This window comes from Notechis scutatus, chromosome 5, assembly GCF_049901735.1.
Source record: "Notechis scutatus isolate UNSWTSFEM ecotype Mainland chromosome 5, rNotScu1.2, whole genome shotgun sequence".
In the NCBI taxonomy this organism is placed as follows: domain Eukaryota; kingdom Metazoa; phylum Chordata; class Lepidosauria; order Squamata; family Elapidae; genus Notechis; species Notechis scutatus.
In genome coordinates, this window is record NC_142013.1 from 61,552,694 (window position 1) to 61,572,167 (window position 19,474).

General features: G+C 37.6%; 1 protein-coding gene across 1 annotated transcript in view; it reads left to right on the top strand.

Annotated features, from left to right (window-relative positions):
* CFAP47 (cilia and flagella associated protein 47) overlaps positions 1-19,474 on the top strand; it is a 245,919-nt gene that overhangs the window by 205,774 nt on the left and 20,671 nt on the right. Inside the window, exons 40-45 of the mRNA XM_087966888.1 lie at positions 8,659-8,745; positions 9,137-9,219; positions 9,445-9,590; positions 10,463-10,571; positions 15,255-15,481; positions 16,192-16,366. Coding sequence (XP_087823014.1) covers positions 8,659-8,745; positions 9,137-9,219; positions 9,445-9,590; positions 10,463-10,571; positions 15,255-15,481; positions 16,192-16,366 — 827 coding nt within the window. The remainder of the gene's footprint in view (positions 1-8,658; positions 8,746-9,136; positions 9,220-9,444; positions 9,591-10,462; positions 10,572-15,254; positions 15,482-16,191; positions 16,367-19,474) is intronic.

The window sequence follows — 19,474 nt, forward strand, 5'->3', positions numbered from 1 at the left end:
TTTTATTTATATTCAGAAAGAAATTCTTAGGAATTGAGGATTACAGATTGATAAATGATTGTACACTTCACTCACCATCTACATGAACAAATATATTGCATCATATATGTATGTGTTCTCCAGATAGAATAGAATAGAATAGAATAGAATAGAATAGAATAGAATAGAATACTTTATTGGCCAAGTGTGATTGGACACACAAGGAATTTGTCTTGGTGTAAATACTCTCAGTATACATAAAGAAAAGATACATTCATTAAGAATCAAGAATCATAACGTACAACACTTAATGATAGTCATAGGGTACAATCAACAATCAAATCATACTAGGAAACAGTCAATATAAATCATAAGGATACAAGCGACAAAGTTACAGTCCTACAATCACAAGTGGGAGGGGATGTGTTATGTATTAGCATACTTACCTGTAATTGGTTGGTCCGTGGCAGTGGGAAATTTGAAGAGCCATCACTGGCTACAGCCGCGAGCAGCCCAACTGTAAAAGGGCTGCCACAGTTTTTTCGGAGGACAGTTCTAGATAAAAATAAAGATGACTGGTTAGTACACTGGCTCCTTGAGTCTCATTCCCGCAACGAAGGTGGGATCTTGAGACAAAGGGAACCAGCAAGCACGTGGTGACTGAGGAACACCGGCGACCCATCAAGAAGAGATGGCCAGAAACAACACGCCACCCGCACCATTCGATCCAACAACCAAAGACTGGGAATCGTACATCGACCGATTTCTCATATTCCTCGAAGGGAGTGACCTCAATAATATCTCGGAACATAGGAAGAGAGTCATCTTCCTTACACATTGTGGTCCTGCCGTATTCAATATGGCCAAAGCATTAGCGGCACCCACCAACATGAAAACAATGGCATGGCCAGACCTGGAGAGAATACTGAGGGCTCACTACACACCAACCGTATCCTGCCTCATCAAACGACACGAATTTTATTGGCGCGGTCAAAAAGAAGGTAAGAGCATCGGCGATTTCGTTGCAACCCTGAGGGACATCACCAGAGCATGTGAATTCCTAAACATGGATGCGGCCATGAGAGACCAAGTGGTCTTGGGACTGAGAGATCTTACACTGCAAGGCCAATTATTAACTAAACCCAAAATAACACTCAAAGAAGCAATAGAAGAGGCCACCGCAGCAGAAGCAACCCAGAAATTGGCAGCTGCCATGCAGAAAATGAATAAAGCGCCACCAGAAACCCCCAAAAATCACCACCACAACCCACCACGAGGACATCGAGTCTGCATCGGAAGACGAAGGGGTAAATCAACTCCATTCAGAACATAGCACAAGGGGCTGAAATGGAAAAAGGAAAGAATTTCATTGTGCCGGTTGCGAGGAAAGCCATCCACATTCCGAGTGTTGTTTCCTAGACGCAATATGCAAACATTGTGAATGGCGGGGACATATTGCAAGAGCCTGCTGAGCAAGGAAATACTACGTCCCTAGACAAAGATGGAACACCCCCCCAAAAATAGGGAGAAACAAATAGAGCTGCTGGAACCAAGACAACCGAAACAGGCGAGGGAAAGAGGCCACCAATGGAAGAGATGAAACACACCAGACGGCGACCATCAGACACTCAAACATGACAAACCCCCATAAAGTACATGTCCAGGTCACCATAGAAGGCCAGCCTTGCCGGATGAAAGTGGACTCAGGCTCATACTTATCAATGGTATCTTGGGACACCATAAAAAGACTGATACCAGACATAAGCCAGGAAGGACTCAAAAGACAAACACTAATGCTGAAAGACTACCAGGGGAACAAAATCCCTGTAGTAGGTACAGGACAATTCAAAATAACACTCAAAAAATACACCAGAGTCCTCCCACTAACCATAGTCGACTGAAATCGACCCAGCCTATTGGGACTTGAATAGTTTGCACCATTGGGAATCGAAGTCACAGGAATAAATAGCATCACTGAGACAGATTGGGAAGAGAACCTGATGGAAGAATTCCAAGATGTGTTCGACGGAGAGCTGGGCAAGGGGTTCCCAATTTCCTTTAACCTAAACCCAATCATAACCCCTATAAGATTAAAGGCGAGGTGGGTTCCTTTCGCGCTTAAACCAAAGATCAATGAGCAATTGGATAAACTCATCGCACAAGGGGTCCTAGAGCCAATTGACCACACAAAGTGGGAAACCCCGATTGTCACGCCAATTAAACCAGATGGGTCTGTGCGCATCTGCGGAAACTACAAAGCAACCCTTAACCATGCGCTCCAACAAAGCGCATACCCTGTCCCAGTGGTACAGCATTTATTACATTCCCTTGGGGGGGGGATCTTTGCAAAACTAGACCTCACACAGGCCTACCAACAATTACCAGTTGACCCCGAAACAGCAGAAGCCCAGATGATCGTAACACACGGGGGGGCATTTACATGCAACGGATTACAATTTGGAGTCAGCGTCACCCCAGGGGTGTTCCAGAGCTTAATGGAATGCCTATTGTAAGGGATAACAGGGGTGGTGCCTTATTTTGATGATGTCCTCGTATCAGCCAAGGACAAAGAACAATTGCGTGACCGCCTAAGGGAAGTCCTAAGTAAACTCAAGGAGGCAGGACTAAAAGTGAAAAAGGAGAAGTGCCAGTTAGCCACCAACAAGGTTGAATTCCTAGGATATCTTATAGGCAGCGAAGGAATCCACCCCACAGAGAAAAAAGTCAGAGCAATCAAGGAAGCCCCCAGACCCGTGAATAAAACTGATCTGCAAGCTTTCTTAGGGATCATTAACTTTTATAATATATTCTTACCACAGAAAGCAACTATTGCAGAACCACTACCCAGGTTGCTTGACAAGAAAGCAACCTGGGCCTGGGGGCAACAGGAAGAAACGGCATTCCAGGGAATAAAAAACCTAATCACATCAAAAAGAAGGCAGAGCCTCCTTGCTGACGGACAGTAGATCGCAAGTCTCTGCGGCTATCGTTCGTGCTCTTTCATCGGAGAGCCCCAATCATTCTAATTAGGGGCTGAAACTGCCTTGGAGGGGCAGCGGAGTAAGAGGAAGCAGCAAGCCTGATTGTGGGAAGCCGCATCTCCCCCACCCTGGACTTGGTTTTTTTCCCTCCCGAAGACGACTGCAGCGATGGTCTAAAATGGCCATCCCGAAGAGGATGACTCAGCTGGACTAAGATTTATGCAGGAGGGAAGAAAGAGGTGGATAACATCTGAACCGGGACAACTGGGCAATAAAACCAAAGTACCCCGGGATTAAGGTAACATAGAATTTTTAAGAAAAGAAAACTGAGCGGCGAAATTACAAAGGGACAGAGAAAAAAATGAAAATATTTTTGACAGTTAAATGGGGCTTCGAACCGGGAAAGGAAGAAGCTGGGATTAAAGATTTAATGAAATTGGACTAAAATAATTTGGGAATAAACAAGTATAAAACTGAAGCTGGACTTAAGATTGTCAAAGAATAATAATAACAAAAGTTTACAAATTGGAGACTGGATTGTGTTGGAATATTGAGGTTCGAAAAACCTTAAATAAAAAAATAGGGGGGAAAAGTGAAGACTTTGTATAATGGAGAGTGTCACCTTTTGATAAAAATTTGGTTCAAATAAAAGGGAAAGCATCCTGTTTTTGAATGAACTGGTGTGGATATAACATTACAGAAATATTGAAACAAAGAATTTTAGAAAGTGAAAGCAGAACCAGAATAAAGGAAAAAGCAAGGAAAGATTGTTTGTGGGACTGATTGATGTTTTTGGTATAAACCCTGGACTGGAATAACTGAGAACTTTAAAAAACTGAAAGAAGAAAGAAGGAAAGTAAAAGTGGTTTCTTTTTGTGGACTTTAACGATCATAAAATATAAGAATGATGATATCTCTTAGGGAATTAAAAATGGAACTTAAAAATATGAGAGAATTACTACAGGAAAGAGGCGAATCACTTTGCTCTGTGCTAGAAAAAATGCAAATGGCGATTGAAGAACAAGAAGAAAGATTCTCAGAGGAGGAGGAATCGACTCAAGGAGAAGACATTTTAAAAAGACAATTAACACAAAGAACGCTACAAAGAAGTGGGGAAAGAAGGAAGGTTAAAAAGTTGAGTTTTAAGAAAGCAATTAAAAGAAGGAATACCTGTGAAGTCAGGAAAGGCAGAAAGACTCAGCAGAAAAGGGGAAAGGAAGATATTAAGAAAGAGAGGGATATAAATTGGAATGAGAAAAGATATGGGGAAAAGAGGGGGAGGAGAAGCAGTAAGAAACAGGCATGTGAAAGAAAGAAACACAGAACTAGTAAAATGTTGAAAAGAAATTGCTTTTTCAGAGATAATGGTTGATGAATTAAAAAGGGGATTCCGCAGGGTGACAAGGGGTAATAGGAATATTTCTGCAATAAAAAATATTTAGAAAATAGGGTAATATAGATACTGATAACTCTTATTAAAGGGGGGGAAATATGCTATGGAATCCAATTGAAAAGATGTAATGATTAATGGTTTATTGGGAATTAAGATGAGGGAATAAAGGTATATTCTAATCATTAAGGTGTCACACTCAAAATAGTAAAAGAGGGGAAACTTATACTTGTTCTTTTTTCTTTTTGTGTGGGTGTGTTAAAATTTGTATTAATTTAGAATTCATAAAAAAATGTGTAATAGAAAGGGAATATGACAGACTAAAGAACTAGCTAAATTAATAAGTTTAATATAGATTATTAAAAGCAAGGAGAGACATTGGTAACTTCATTATTACTACTATTAGGCAAATATATATTGTTTATTTTTATTTTTAAAATAAATATTAAGGATTATATTTGAAATAATTGAAATGAAATAAAAAGATGTTTAGATTGAGATTAATGAAAGAACTTAGAATTAAACTTTATTATTATTATTATTAGGCAAACACATATTGTTTATCTTTATGTTTAAAAACAAGTACTAAAGGATTATATTTGAAATAATTGAAATGAAACAAAATTGATTAATGAAAGAGGCTAGAATTAATGAGTTTGTTTCTCTCCTTACTGAAAATTTGGAATGGAAAAGGTAATAATAGAATTAAGTATGCATATATCAATGTATAATTGCTGTCATATTTGTAAGTAAAGATGATGACCCGGAAATATGTTGTCCACTAAAAAGAGATTTTTGTTTTTAATGTGAAAAACTGAATAAAGTCTGTTAAAAAAACAACAACCTGATCACATCAGACCGCATACTAATCCAATACAGCGAAATACTTCCAATAATCCTAACCTGCGATGCATCACCTTTTGTCGCGGCGCTATCCTCAGCCATGTATTACCCAACGGGAAAGAAGCATATATAGCATTCTACCCAAAAACTCTGTCAAAGCCAGAGCGGAACTATAGCCAACTAGACAAAGAGGCATTGGCCACTGTCACCAGGATCAAGCGGTTCCATGAGTATATCTATAGGAGGAACTTCACCGATCACAAGCCACTCCTGGGCATCATCACAGGAAACAAAGCTACACCAAACATACTGTCACCCCGGGTGACCAGGTGGTCGGAATTCTTGGCTGCCTACAACTACAAATTAATATACCGACCTGGAAAGGACGTAAATCATGCAGAGGTGCTTAGCCGTTGCCCCCTACCTGACATAGAAGAAGACCCAACACCAACCACATTTGACCCTCCAGAGACATTAGAAAACCTACCAATAACAGCAGCGGACATTGCTAGGGAGACGACTAGAGACAAAACCCTGCCGCGCATTTTAAATTGGGTAGGAAAAGGCTGACTGAGATCGACAAAAACGTCAAACCATTCTGGAACAGAACTCTCAATGCTAAAAGGGTGCATACTATGGGGGGATCGGGTGGTAATACCGGACGTTTTAAGGGAAAGCATACTAGAAATGTTACATGAGGTATTGTAAAAATGAAATCCCTGGCAAGGAATTATGTGTGGTGGCCAGGGATGGACAAGGAAATAGGGGACTGGGTGGCAACGTGTAAATGTTGCCAGGAATCTAGGCTATCACCCCCCACAGCACCAAAACACGAATGGGAAACACCAAGGGGACCATGGTCAAGATTACACATTGATTTTGCGGGCCCAAACAAAGGACACACATTTCTAATAGTCGTAGACGCTTACTCCAAATGGCTAGAGGTAAGGATCATGCACTCCACCATGACAGAAGCCATCATTAGACAGCTCAGGAAACTTTTTGCAACACATGGGTCACTGAATTTAATTGTATCCAACAATGGGCCACAATTCACGGCAACACCATTCGAGGGATTTTTAACACAACATGGGATAAGGCATGCACTAACCGCACTGGGACACCCGTCGATGAACTGATGGGTGGAACACATGGTACGTTACAGTAAGGAAACCTTACAAAAGCTAGGGCCCGGGGACACACAAGAAAAGATAGATAAACTACTAAGCATACAGCACATAACACCCAGTGCCACAACGAATAAAAGCCCAGCCGAATTACTAATGAGGAAGAAACTGAGATCACACCTAGACAGACTACACCCCACATATAACCCTGAAAAACCAGTAGACTCCTCAATAAATGCCGCACATTTCAAACAGGGGACCCAGTATACGCAAAAAACCTTATGGGGGAACCATTGTGGATACCGGCGAAAGTGACCCAAATAACCAGACCCCATTCTTACAGGGTAGACACCACAGACGGTAGGAGCTGGAAGAGTCACATAGACCAGTTCAGATCTAGAGTTACGAGGGGTGACACAGACCGACCCATGGAAAAGGGGGGAGACCCTTCACACAAACATAACCAGGGAAGAGGGGGGAGACCCCTCAAACATAACCATGGGGGGGGGGGAGACCCCTCACACAAACATAACACAACCAGGGAAGAGGGGGAAGACCCCTCAAACAGACAAAACACAAGTAGAGAGGGAGGGGGAGACCCTCCATGAGCAAGAAAAACAACAGAACAAACCCTGACTACTAAAAACACACAACTTCCACTAATAACAATAGCCCCGGTCGGAAAACGCAGGCACGCACCTGAGACCAGAGAAGAAGGCAGCATGGGGAGACAGGAAGAGGTCCAGAACGATAGCGTGAAAGCGGCCCCTGGAGGGACCGACCTGGCCAACTCAACCGACCAGGAGATTCCTGGTGGGAGTGGCATGGACGACTCAACCTTCCAGGAGGTTCCAAGAAGAAGGACAGGAGGAACAACAGATCCGTCCGAACAGTCCAGAGACCAAACCGTGACTGAGCTGTGCAAGTCCAGTCGCAACCATAAAAGCCCTGCCTACCTATGTGATTACATATGGTAGGCAAGGCCGGGATTGGTTAGACCGGACCAGGTGGGGAGGGGTGTTATGTATTAGCATACTTACCTGTGTTTGGTTGGTCCGTGGCGGCAGGAAATTCGAAGAGCCATCACTGGCCACAGCCACAAGCAGCCCGACTGTAAAAGGGCTGCCGCAGTTTCTTCGGAGGGCAGTTCTAGATAGAGATAAAGATGACTGGTTACTATGCTGGCTCCTTGAGTCTCATTCTGTGATCTAACACTCAGTATACATAAAGAAAAGATACATTTGTTAAGAATCAAGAATCATAACGTACAACACTTAATGATAGTCATAGGGTACAATCAACAATCAAATCATACTAGGAAGTCAATATAAATTGTAAGGATACAAGCGACAAAGTTACAGTCATACAATCATAAGTGGGAGGGGATGGGTGATAAGGAGTGATGAGAAGATTAATAGAAATAGTAGTGTACACTTTGTAAATAGTTGAACAGTATTGAGGGAATTATTTGTTTAGCAGAGTGATGGCTTTTGGCAAAAAAATGTTCTTGTGTCTAGTTGTTCTGGTATGCAGTGCTCTATAGCGTTGTTTTGAGGGAAGGAGTTGAAACAGTTTGTGTCCGGGATGTGAGGGGTCTGTAAATATTTTCACAGCTCTCTTTTTGACTCGTGCAGTATACAGGTCCTCGATTGAAGGCAGGTGGGTAGTAATTGTTTTTTCTGCAGTCCTAATTATCCTCTGAAGTCTGTGTCTGTCCTGTTGGGTTGCAGAACCAAAACAGACAGTTATAGAGGTGCAGATGATAGACTCAATAATTCCTCTGTAGAACTGTAGTTTTTTGAACCATAAATAAAGTACAAAATACAACATCTGGTGCAGATATTAAAAACACTGCTACTCTCCAGGAGCTTTAAGATATATAGGCATAAATTCTAGGGATTACATCAAATGTTATGGGTGTTATCAGAACCTTAGCCAAAGTACTGGGATTTCAGTAACCCATATGAAAAAAATGGGTTAAAATGGTATCATTGGGGTGTTGGGGAAAACAGAAAAATTGGGTCAAAAATTAAATAAGTAAAATATAAGGAAACATTTTGGGTAATTCTCATTACCCTCATGCAATAAGATCGGCCATTCAGGAAGATTGGCCATCTATTTATACAATATTTTTTGCAAAATTTGGATAGGAGAATGGGCTTGCTGAGACAAGAAGACTGCTGGTAAGATGTTTGCATAACTTTCCCTCTTGTCTGTATCAAATTAAATATCATCCTGGAAATCTAAATAAGCATTTAGATTCTGTTTTTGTAAAATATTTTTATTTTATTTTTTGTGAAAACTATAGGCTTTCTGATAACTTCGATGTTTTTTGCAGTATCATTTTAATTGAATCATCAAGTTGCATCATGGATCCTGAGATACTTGATCACATCAGCAAAATAAGACAAGGAAAAATTAAAAGGTAAGTCTTTACTAGGACTATACTCATAGTGCAGTTTGGTGTTGAAGTTTAAAACAAGTTCGCTACTTGAATGTGTAACTGAAAGTACTATGTTCACCACCATGCCCAAAGCATTATTGAGATTATTCTTCCCAATAATTTCTATTTAGTAATGTTTTTTTATTTATGAATTCATTTACTTCTCAATACAGACTTTAGGCTGTGTACAGATACTAACATTTAAAGCATGTACAACCCTGATATTTTATACTATGGTATGCATATTTCTGATGTTATGTAACAGTGTTAAATCAAATCTGTGCTATGTCAAGAAATTTAAAATGCAATTTAATATTAAAATCAAATTGGCTTTTACGTTATTTATTTCACTTCTGGTTTTTCTTTTGCTTAGTTCTGAAGCAAATTTCCCAAAGGGTGCACATGATATGATAGATGTATGTGGAATACATAATCAGGAGGAAAACCCCAATGCTGGTAAATGTTCTCTTTTTTGTTTCTTACTAGCTTTCTAAAATATGCATGCAATTTTTTTAAAAAATGTTCTTTTTAATAGATAAGACTCGGTAACTTCCAATCCAATTATTAATTTGAATTACATTGTCTGTTTTAGTTCTCAAAAATATTGCAATGTTTCAGATATCTGCCAATCATTTCTTAATTTTTATATTGCATATAAACCTCTCTATTATGTTCTGACAGCTAATGAGTCCAATTGCTTGCAAGAGTTCTTTAGTCCATTGGATACAGTATTTGTGGACCAAGATAATTCTATCACTCTTAATCTCCACTATCTTCCTTTTAAAATGGGAAAACGTTATTGTGTAATTATTTTGATCAATGAACAGGTAAATTTCATTGTATGCTGAAATGAATTAAAGTCACCATGTGATGCAACTTAAACTTAGTTTCAGTGAAATTGAATAGTAATGTCAAGAAAAATAGCATTAAAATATGCTGTATATATAACGATAATATAGTGTTGGATTATAATTTTCTTACTGTTTATTTTGGGACTGTGGTTTATCTTTTTTCGTTAAAGAAAATATTGCCATACTTTTACTAGTAGAGTAAATATGTTTCCATCTTAAGTAACTAATTAAAATTTTCATATAAGCTTAGGGGAGGAGGTCAAACTTTTTCAAATTTGGTAATGATACTTTCTTAGTTTGAACTTATTTTTGGATGTGAAGATTGCCTGTAGTTGAACCATACATCCTCAGCATCTTTTAAACAGCACCTTTCAAAATAATAATGCTGTAAGTATGTAAATAAGTATGTAAATAAATATTTTGATAAAAATAAGTCTGTCCTTGAATTTTTTTAATGTGATATACAAATTGATAAATAAAGAAAAAGTAAAATAGAAACAAACCAAAACAAGCACAAATGCTGCTACTTAAATCAATTTCATAATTCAGGAAATGAAGCTATATTAACGGATGAACAGCACCAACTCACATTGCCTTATGTTCATCCTTTACTCTGCTATAGCATTTAAAAAATAGCTCGCGTGAGAATGGCACCATGTATATAGATACTCAAAATATTGAATACTGTACCAAATAGGCATCCAGTTATTTTTTTTCTAAATTTGAGTTTTAAAAAAGTCACTCTATTGTATCTTATAATCATTATGAACTAGATAATCTAAGAAACTTCTAATTTATTCTGAGGAATTGTTTCCAAGAACTGACTTGCATACATTCTTGTGTTTCAGATTGGGGAATTTTTATATTTGGTGGAGGGTATATGTGGTTTGCCATTGCCATCAAGCCTCATTCCAATGGACAGCCCAAATATTTTGTACATTAACAGCACATGTGAAGGTAAGGGACAGACATTAAATTTTGAGGTGCAGTGAAGTTTTTACAATAGCAAGAAGAAAAGTTGTGTGTGTGTTCTTCAAATATCATTTTTAATTGTAAGATACTTATTGCCAAATGTCAACTTTGTTGTGCTAATATTTAACAACCAGATATTATTTCATGTTATTATTTTTACTAGTTGTAGTCTTTTTTCTATGTGAATGGTCTGAAACATGAACACATTTGGGAAATGTATCTTGTTCAAGCCACCTGAAATAATTTTGATGTTAAAAAAAGTTTTTAAAAAGCTTAAAAATATTATTCTTGGAAAATAAAAAGGTGACCTAACTACTTCTAAATATATTTATATTAGACTGAAATTTAATTTGGTTTATCAAGATTGAATTGGCTTTGTTCAATTGATCTTTTCTAAGAATGCCGCCATCAGTATTTATTGATGGTTGTATGACCACAAACTGGTATCAATAGAAATCATAGGCAGAGAGAAAGAAAGGTTACTAATCAGTCATTGTAATCCTCAAAAATAATGATTAGTATAGCCTTCATTCCCTTTGCATGGATTCATGCAACACATTGTCTTGAAAGAGCTACAGTTACTGGCCAAGTGACTTTTCTGTCATGAATTGTGATTCAGGCATAATTTTGCATGCCCATTTAATAAAGACTAAACAGTCCTGTCAGTAAGAGATTGATAATTATTGGAGTTATTATGCACATTTCTCCAAAACAGGGCTTACTATACTGGCACAGTTGTAGCAAAGAAAAATATATCTACAGATCTGAGTATAATTGATTTAAAGACATATAGCATTGTCAACAGGATATGCAGTGTCTCTTACCTGACCTGTCTCTTTTTAAATACATCAAGTTTTTACAGTCAGAATCTCTTAGTTTTCATGATTTGAATAGCTGTTTCAGTTGTAATTCTGAAAATGACTTTGTCCATTGCATATCTACATGATCATTGGTCTATGTATGCCATTCATCAATCACTACACATTTTCCATAGTTTTGCTCTTATATTTATACTTTGAAATGGTTGCACCAAAGTACTCATGGCTTTATTTTGACACATTTGAAAGTAGTTATTTACTGTGGTGGAAAGTATTTTATTTTATTTATTTTATTTATTTGATTTGTCAATTGTTTACAAGATAATAAGTACAAGTGTATACATAGTTGTGAATATATGAAATGGGTACATATAAGAAAAATAAAAGAATAAGAGAAACAATAGGACAGGGACGGTAGGCACGTTGGTGCGCTTATGCACGCCCCCTACAGACCTCTTAGGAAAGGGGTGAGGTCAATAGTAGACAGTCTAAGGTTAAAGTTTTTGGGGTTTGGGGAAGAGACTACAGAGTCGGGTAGAGTATTCCAGACATTGACCACTCTATTGCTGAAGTCGTATTTCCTGCAATCAAGTTTGGTGCGGTTTACTTTGAGTTTGTATCTGTTGTGTGCTCTTGTGTTGTTATGGTTAAAGCTGAAGTATTCATTGACAGGTAGGACATTGCAATGTATGATTTTATATACCATGCTTAAGTCGGACCGAAGACGGCGTAATTCGAGGTTTTCTAGTTTTAGAATTTCGAGTCTGGTGGCGTAAGGTATTCTATAACGGGTAGAAGAGTGGAGAACTCTTCTTGTGAAATACTTCTGGACTTTCTCAATTGTGTTAATATCACATACGTGATAAGGATTCCAGACTGATGAACTGTATTCGAGTATTGGTCTAGCAAATGTTTTGTATGCTCTGGTTAGTAGTGAGATATTACCAGAGAAAAAGCAACGTAGGATTAGGTTAACAACTCTTAATGCCTTTTTGGCTATGTAGTTGCAGTGAGCTCTAGCACTTAGATCATTAGAGGTGAGTATTCCCAGGTCCTTTACAGAGCTTGGGTCATCAACAAGATCTTGACTATTCAGTTTGTATTTTATTTTCTGATTTTTTTACCAATATGTAAGACAGAGCATTTATTTGTTGAGATTTGGAGTTGCCATATGTTAGACCATTCAGATACATAGTCTAGATCTTTTTGAAGGGTAGTAGTATTGTCTGTGGTATTGAACAGCTTTACATCATCAGCGAAGAGAACGCAATTGCTCTTGATATGATCACAAAGGTCGTTTATGTAGATTATGAAGAGAGTTGGTCCTAGAACACTGCCTTGGGGAACACCACTATTGACAGGTAGTGGATTTGATAGGGCGTTCCCAATTTTGACCATTTGTTGTCTGTTTGACAGGAATGCTTCTATCCAGTTATTCAGTTGTCCAGAGATACCATAAGATTTTATTTTTAGGAGTAGTTTGTCGTGTACCACTGAATCAAAGGCTTTGCAGAAGTCTATGTAGATTGCGTCTATTGCTTTGCCCTGGTCGAGTTGAGTAGTCCATATGTTTTTGCAGTGTAAGAGTTGCAGATTACAGGATAGTTTTTTTCTGAAACCAAATTGTTTATTGGAGAGTAGGTTGTTTGTCTCTAAGTGGAGGATAATGGATTGGTTAATAATTGATTCCATGACTTTACAGGTGACGCAGCATAAGGAGATTGGTCTGTAATTTTCAACTAGGCTTGGGTCTCCCTTTTTGAAGATGGGAATGACTGTGGCTTGTAACCATAGGTTGGGCAAGGAGCTGGTTCTGAAAGATCTTTCAAAGATTATGCTTAGAGGTTTGGCTATGGCAGCGGATAGTTTTCTTAAGAAGTAGGCACATATTCCATCCGGTCCAATAGATAGAGATGGTTTTAGGTTGCGTAGTGCTTTTTCAACGTTGTCTACTGTAAAATCGATATGTATTAGATCATTATTGTTGTCTGTGGTACGGCTAGGAAACATTGGGCATGATCCATTACTGTTTACAAACACTGAGCCGAAGAATGTGTTAAAGATGTTGGCTTTAATGGTGTCGTCGCTGCAGTCTTTACCATCAGGTCCTATCAAGGGAGGGATGGACCTTGAGTCTTTTAGTTTGTTGTTTACAAAATTGTAAAAAGCACGGGTGGAATTGGTGCTTAGAAGGTTTTCCTCTTGTTTAATGTGGTAATTGGTGCATTCGGTCTTTATCTGGTGGCATAAATTTTTATATCGGTTTTTGAAATTAGCAACGTGACCAGATTTGTTTTTCCGCCAGAGTGATCTCTTTTTGGATTGAAGTTTCCTTATTGATATGGGTAATCTGCTTTTTTGTGTTTTTTTTGGAGTTGTTGTTGGAACAAATAGTTTGATGACTCTTTTGACTTCAAGTAAAAATATGTTGTAATGATCTTCAACAGTATTGCATCCAGTGAATAGAGATTGCCAATCGAGGGATGAGAGATCGTTATCTATAAGATCATAATTGCCTTTTTTGAAGTTACAACTAGGGATGACATCGTTGTGGTGATTTTTGCGTGGACGTATGTTGAGGCAAAAGTCAATCATATTGTGATCACTACTGGAAAAGGGTTCTTTGGTTTGTATTCGGTAAATTAAATTCAAACTATTGCAGAAGATGAGATCGAGGCAGTTGTTCAGTCTAGTGTTGTTGGTTACTAGTTGTTCAAGACCTAGATTTGTAATAGCATTGAAGAAGGTTGTGTGTATGATTTCAGTTGTACAATTATTTAGGGTCCAGTCATTATTTTATATATCCAGTATATTTTATTCTGTTTATTTTATTCTGTTTTTATTTTATATTTAAAAGTACTTACCCCCTCTTTCACATCCTTACTCAGTCTTAAAAGCACTTACTTCTTTTGTTTAAACTGTTTTAAATGACAGTTTTCTCAAGCTGCTGTTCAACTGAATAATTAAAGTGTGTATTATAAGTGAAAATTGCCAACTTTTTTGACAGCTTTTATTAATCTGTTTCATTAATCTTCTATTTCACATTTTAACTGTTATGGAAAACTTCACATTTATATACTATTAAAACTTTCATGTTTGTCTATATATAACCTTTAACTTAGAAAAATGATGCATCACATGACAGTTTTTGAACCAAGGGATCTCAAATGGGCTAACTTACAGAATGTGTCCAAAATCCAGGACCCATGGCTTCCATGAAATTGAAATTTGACAAATTTTATAAAACATTTTATGACAGAAATATTATCATAAAACATTTTGACATAATAATGTTTAAAATGTCATAAAACATCTCCTATGATCAACTTCTAATGTTTAAGTATGCTGTACAATTGAACACAGGCTATTTTCAAGGCAGTTGCATCTCTGAATTTTTCCTAGAAATTTTAAGAGCTTTTCCAGTGAAGGCAGTACATTAGAGGCTCTGCCATTGTTGAAAGCATTGTGTCAATTGAGAAATTGAGTAAGAAAGATTTCTGAAAGGATGACCCAATGGATTATGGGTTTCCTATTTGATCTTTAAGGGAACAGAAACCTTGTTAAAATATAAGTCTGCAACATTGGTTATTGGTTATACTCTCCATTATTTTCAACTATGTTAGAGAAGCAAAAAAGTCAGTGCTATTCTAGATTTAATACTGACACATGCTAATTAATTTGCACAAGCAGAATTTTACTGGGTAGTTTATGATGATGCTTCACTTTCCTACCAGCATTAGAGCAATAAAGACACGGCATCATTTTGTAGTGATGAATCTTTCTTGCTCACTCACTGTCTCCTCTGTATTGTGAGTAAAGGGCAGATGACAAGTGATTTTATTTATTACAGGTCAGAGAGAAATGTCACCAGTTCTTTATCTGAAGTGCCTCCTTACCGATATACTTAAAGAAAAGCTGAAGATCCCATTAATCAATGAAGCTAGGGAAAAGGCACTGGCTATTGCAGCACAGCAACATATGTCTGCTCTGGAATATGAGCGAAGAAAGGCCACAGGAACACTTGAGAGCAGTAGTGTTCGAGTTGCAGTTGCAGCCTTGGGATTGTCAAGAGTTGAGGTGAAAATGCTAATTGCTTAAAATATGACTACAATTTTGCTTCACATATTACCTTTAAAACTGCTAGCTAAGCAGATTTTTATTGCACATAAAACAGACTGAAAAGGGACTTTTTGCTCCTTTTGCACCTACTATCTATCTTTTGGAGTCTTGTTTTCTTTCTTCTGTTATAAAATCACCAAAGGTTTAAAAAGATTGGATTTTTTTACCCATAATGCTGCACAATGGAACATTTATGACTTTTTCCTTTTTCTTTAAGAAAGATCTTAAGCAGAAAAAAGAATTAAAGACCATGTTGCTGTCATAAGTATAATTTTATGGCACATGTATCATAGCCAAAACAAATCTCATTGAATTGGATTTACTAATGAATTCTAGTGGAGAATAATGTTTAGGTTTCCTTTGGAATAATTTATAAATAATAATTAATATAGAAAATTTATATAATTGTTTCCTGAGCACTTTGTATTTCTATTCTCTTTCACGTTATTAGCTTAAATGGGCTTTGATAATTTTCTGAGTTTGTAAGAAATTCTGTATTCATTTATTCTAACTTTCTTTTGATATGTTTAAAAAAGATATTTGAGATTTCTCAGCCATTAATTTCAACTATTCAGAGGTGTATTCTTAATATAATCCCATATTTTTCTTTGTTTTTTAAAAATAAGGATCCTTTTACATTACATTATTAAATCTATATGTTTTTACAGAAAGATGCTCTGCACAACTATCCTTTATTCTCTGAAGAATGTATTGAATATAATGTTGAAGTCAGCATGCCTGAGTGTTTTGAAATTCCTTCAAATATATATATACCTGTGTTAGCCTCATGCAGACTTAATTCCTCAAAGGCTAGAAAACAAGATCATGGGTTTGATAAAGCAGGTAAAAACCACCAAATTACTTCAACTAAAAATAAAATCTAAGTGCCATCTAATCCAGGAACAACATTTATCTCATGTTATTTAAGGTGCCACTTGCTGTACTGCAACTTTTTATCCTAAGCTTTGTGTAGCAAAGAGATACCTCATGAGTAGTACATTTCCGGTACTGGACAAAAAGAAATCAGTTTGGAGTTGTTTATGACTCATCAGGACTAACGTAGGCCACAAGATAGTTATCTAATTTTCCAACAAAATCTCCCTAGTTCTTGGATAATAATCCATACTATAGCTTGATTAATTTTTTTTCAGAGTAGACCGTTGGGGATGTATCATGATGTAATTGTCATATTTTCACAAGTATCAGCAAAGTAAAGGCATTCCCCGATGTACAACTGCAATGGATCCTGCCCATTATGGTTGCATGTTTTGATGGTTGTTAAGGAAAATGGCCTTTCTTAACAATCCCCCTCACCCCGTGCTTTCTTTGATGTGGCTGTTATATGAATGTGAGGGTTGTAAAGTGGAGCATAGGTACCTCAGTAGTAGGAGAGGCACTTGGAGGGCCTAGTGCAGACTCAGGCATGCTGCCATAGGCTGCTTAAGGCCTGCCCATCCCCAAGAACATTTTCATGTTGTACTTCCTGCTCCTTGGTAGGCTTCCACCCCCCCACACACCAGACCCAATACTACAGACCTTTTCCCTCTCCCATTGATTCCCCAAAGGCTTTTCTTTCTTCCAGTGGTTCCATGTAGGCTTTACCTCCCTAATATGTCCCTGCAGGCCTTTTTCACATCCCTCTGGTTCCTCACAGGCTTTTCTCTCCCCCACTGGGCTTAGGCCTGATTTCCCACCCCATCCGGCCCCACACTCTCCTCAGTTATCTTTTGAAGAGCTCCAGGTCTACACTGGAATGGATTGCTTCATTGCACAGACTTTGGAAGTGGTCACCATGTTCCCATCTACCAGAGTTCATTTGGCAACTAGGAACATGGTAGTCACTTCTGGAATGTCACCAAATGTGCTTTTGCATGTAACCAAAATATTAAGCCATATTAAAAATGAATAGTTAAATTTTTTATAAACTTTGGGAGAAAAATAAAATAAAATATGGGGTTAGAAAAATTGTATTAAACTTACACCGATGATAAAGATGTATCCTCTATAAATTATTAATGAAAATTATTTGTTTCAACATATTAACTGTGTCAAAAATTGCTCATATCTTTAGATAAATTAAGTGAACATTGTATTAAAACGCTCTTATATTGAAATATTAGCATTTGTTTTAATTTGGATATTTTCTGTGTTACTGTTTAAATGGAAAGAGACAGTTATAATCTCATTCAAGCAAAATTTATTTATGAGCCAGGAATATGGAAATTAGTTATATTGCTTCTCTAATTAACAAATGTGAGTGTTTTTTGTGTGAGATGGCCAATGAGGATAAAACTTGGTGACAAAATAGAAACAAGATAATTTATGAATTAGCAAATCATAATCTTACCTTTAGGAGACAACAGGCTGATTTTTTCTGATAAATCTGAGCACCTTAGGTGCAATCTGTAATCTGATAGCTAGTGATAGCATGACAGTAACATTGGAGACATAATATATTGGTGTATATTATATTAAATAATAATTCAATGAAGGAAATTATTAAATCCAAAAATGATAATATCCACTGGCTTGCATATGTCTGCTGTAAAAATCTTAACTTGCAACTGAACTTTAATTTGAAAAGGTTCATTTACCAATGAATATAAAAGAAATTATTCTTTTAAAAAAAAAATTATTCCAGAAAAAACATTTATTTGACATACATTTAAACAGACACACACACATATATATGTGTGTGTGTGTGTGTGTGTGTGTGTGTGTGAAGTTATCGCGGGTACTTACATGTATGGTATTCAGCTTTGTTTGGGTATTTTCCCACGTCATTATAGTTGTGCTTTTAAAGTTGTAGCAACGTTTCGGCAGAATCTCATCTGCCATCATCAGGCTTCTGTATTGTGTTCGTCTGTGAGTCAGACTTTTACAGTTGTTTCAGTTTTAAATTTGGGGCTAGCCTACTGCTGTGCCAGAATGTTTTTTTCTTCATCCTGATTGGTTGGGAGTCTTGGTCTGTGTTTATTGGTCTTGGAGTTTGCTGTGTTCTGCTTGATTGGTGTTTCTAATATCTTCTGTCTGTTTTATGGCTTTTTTGTGTGTCTTGATTGGCTGGCAACATTGTGTTCCTGTATTGGAGGCTTTTAGTGCAGCTTGGCTCCGAGTAAATGGACGGCTATCATTTGTTAGGAAGCTAGGTTTCATCTGGGTGCCTGGTTGGGGTGTGTTTGAGCTGGAGGTATCAGGGGGGATCTGTTTGTGCCCAGGTGTTTGCCTGGCTAGTGGTGTGGAGATTTTTTTGTTTGTGAGTGCAGGCTTCCAAATAATTGACAGTCTGGTGGAATCATCTCTTCTATTCATGCTTTCAGGTCTTTTTTCAATCTCTATGGCTTCTCTGATAATTCTGTGGCTGGGGTTTTCTATAGTGGCTAGGGTTTTGGTGCCATTGAAGTTGATGCTATGACCTGTGGCTTTCATGTGTTGGACTAGTGAGGAAGTGTGTTCCAGCTTTTTTACTGCATTTTTGTGTTCATCCAGGGCATGATGCAAAGGGGACTTCATATATGCCTTGGTTTTCCAGGTCAATTTTATGTTTGGGGTTTCTAAGGATGGCTGCTATTTTTCTGTCTGTTTTGAAGGCAGTCTTGATGTGATGCCTGTGTAGTATCTTACTGATTTTGTCTGTAGTACCTCTTATGTAGGGCAGGACAGCTGTTCCATAGGTCTGTTCATCTTCTAGGTCTCCACTATGTCTCAGTGTGTTTTTGTGGATCAAGCCAGTGATTTTGCTTTTGTGGAAGCTGTTGGCTGTCAGTACTTTAGTCAGGGTGCATAGTTCAGTCTTTATGTGTGTCTTGTCTGCCAGGCGTTTGGTTCTAGCAATTAGTGTTTTGGCCACGGATTTTATCTGTGCTGGGTGGTGGTGGGATTGGGCATTGAGGTAGCGGTTGGTGTGTGTTTTCTTCTGGTATATGGTATGTCCTAGTGTGCCATCTGTTT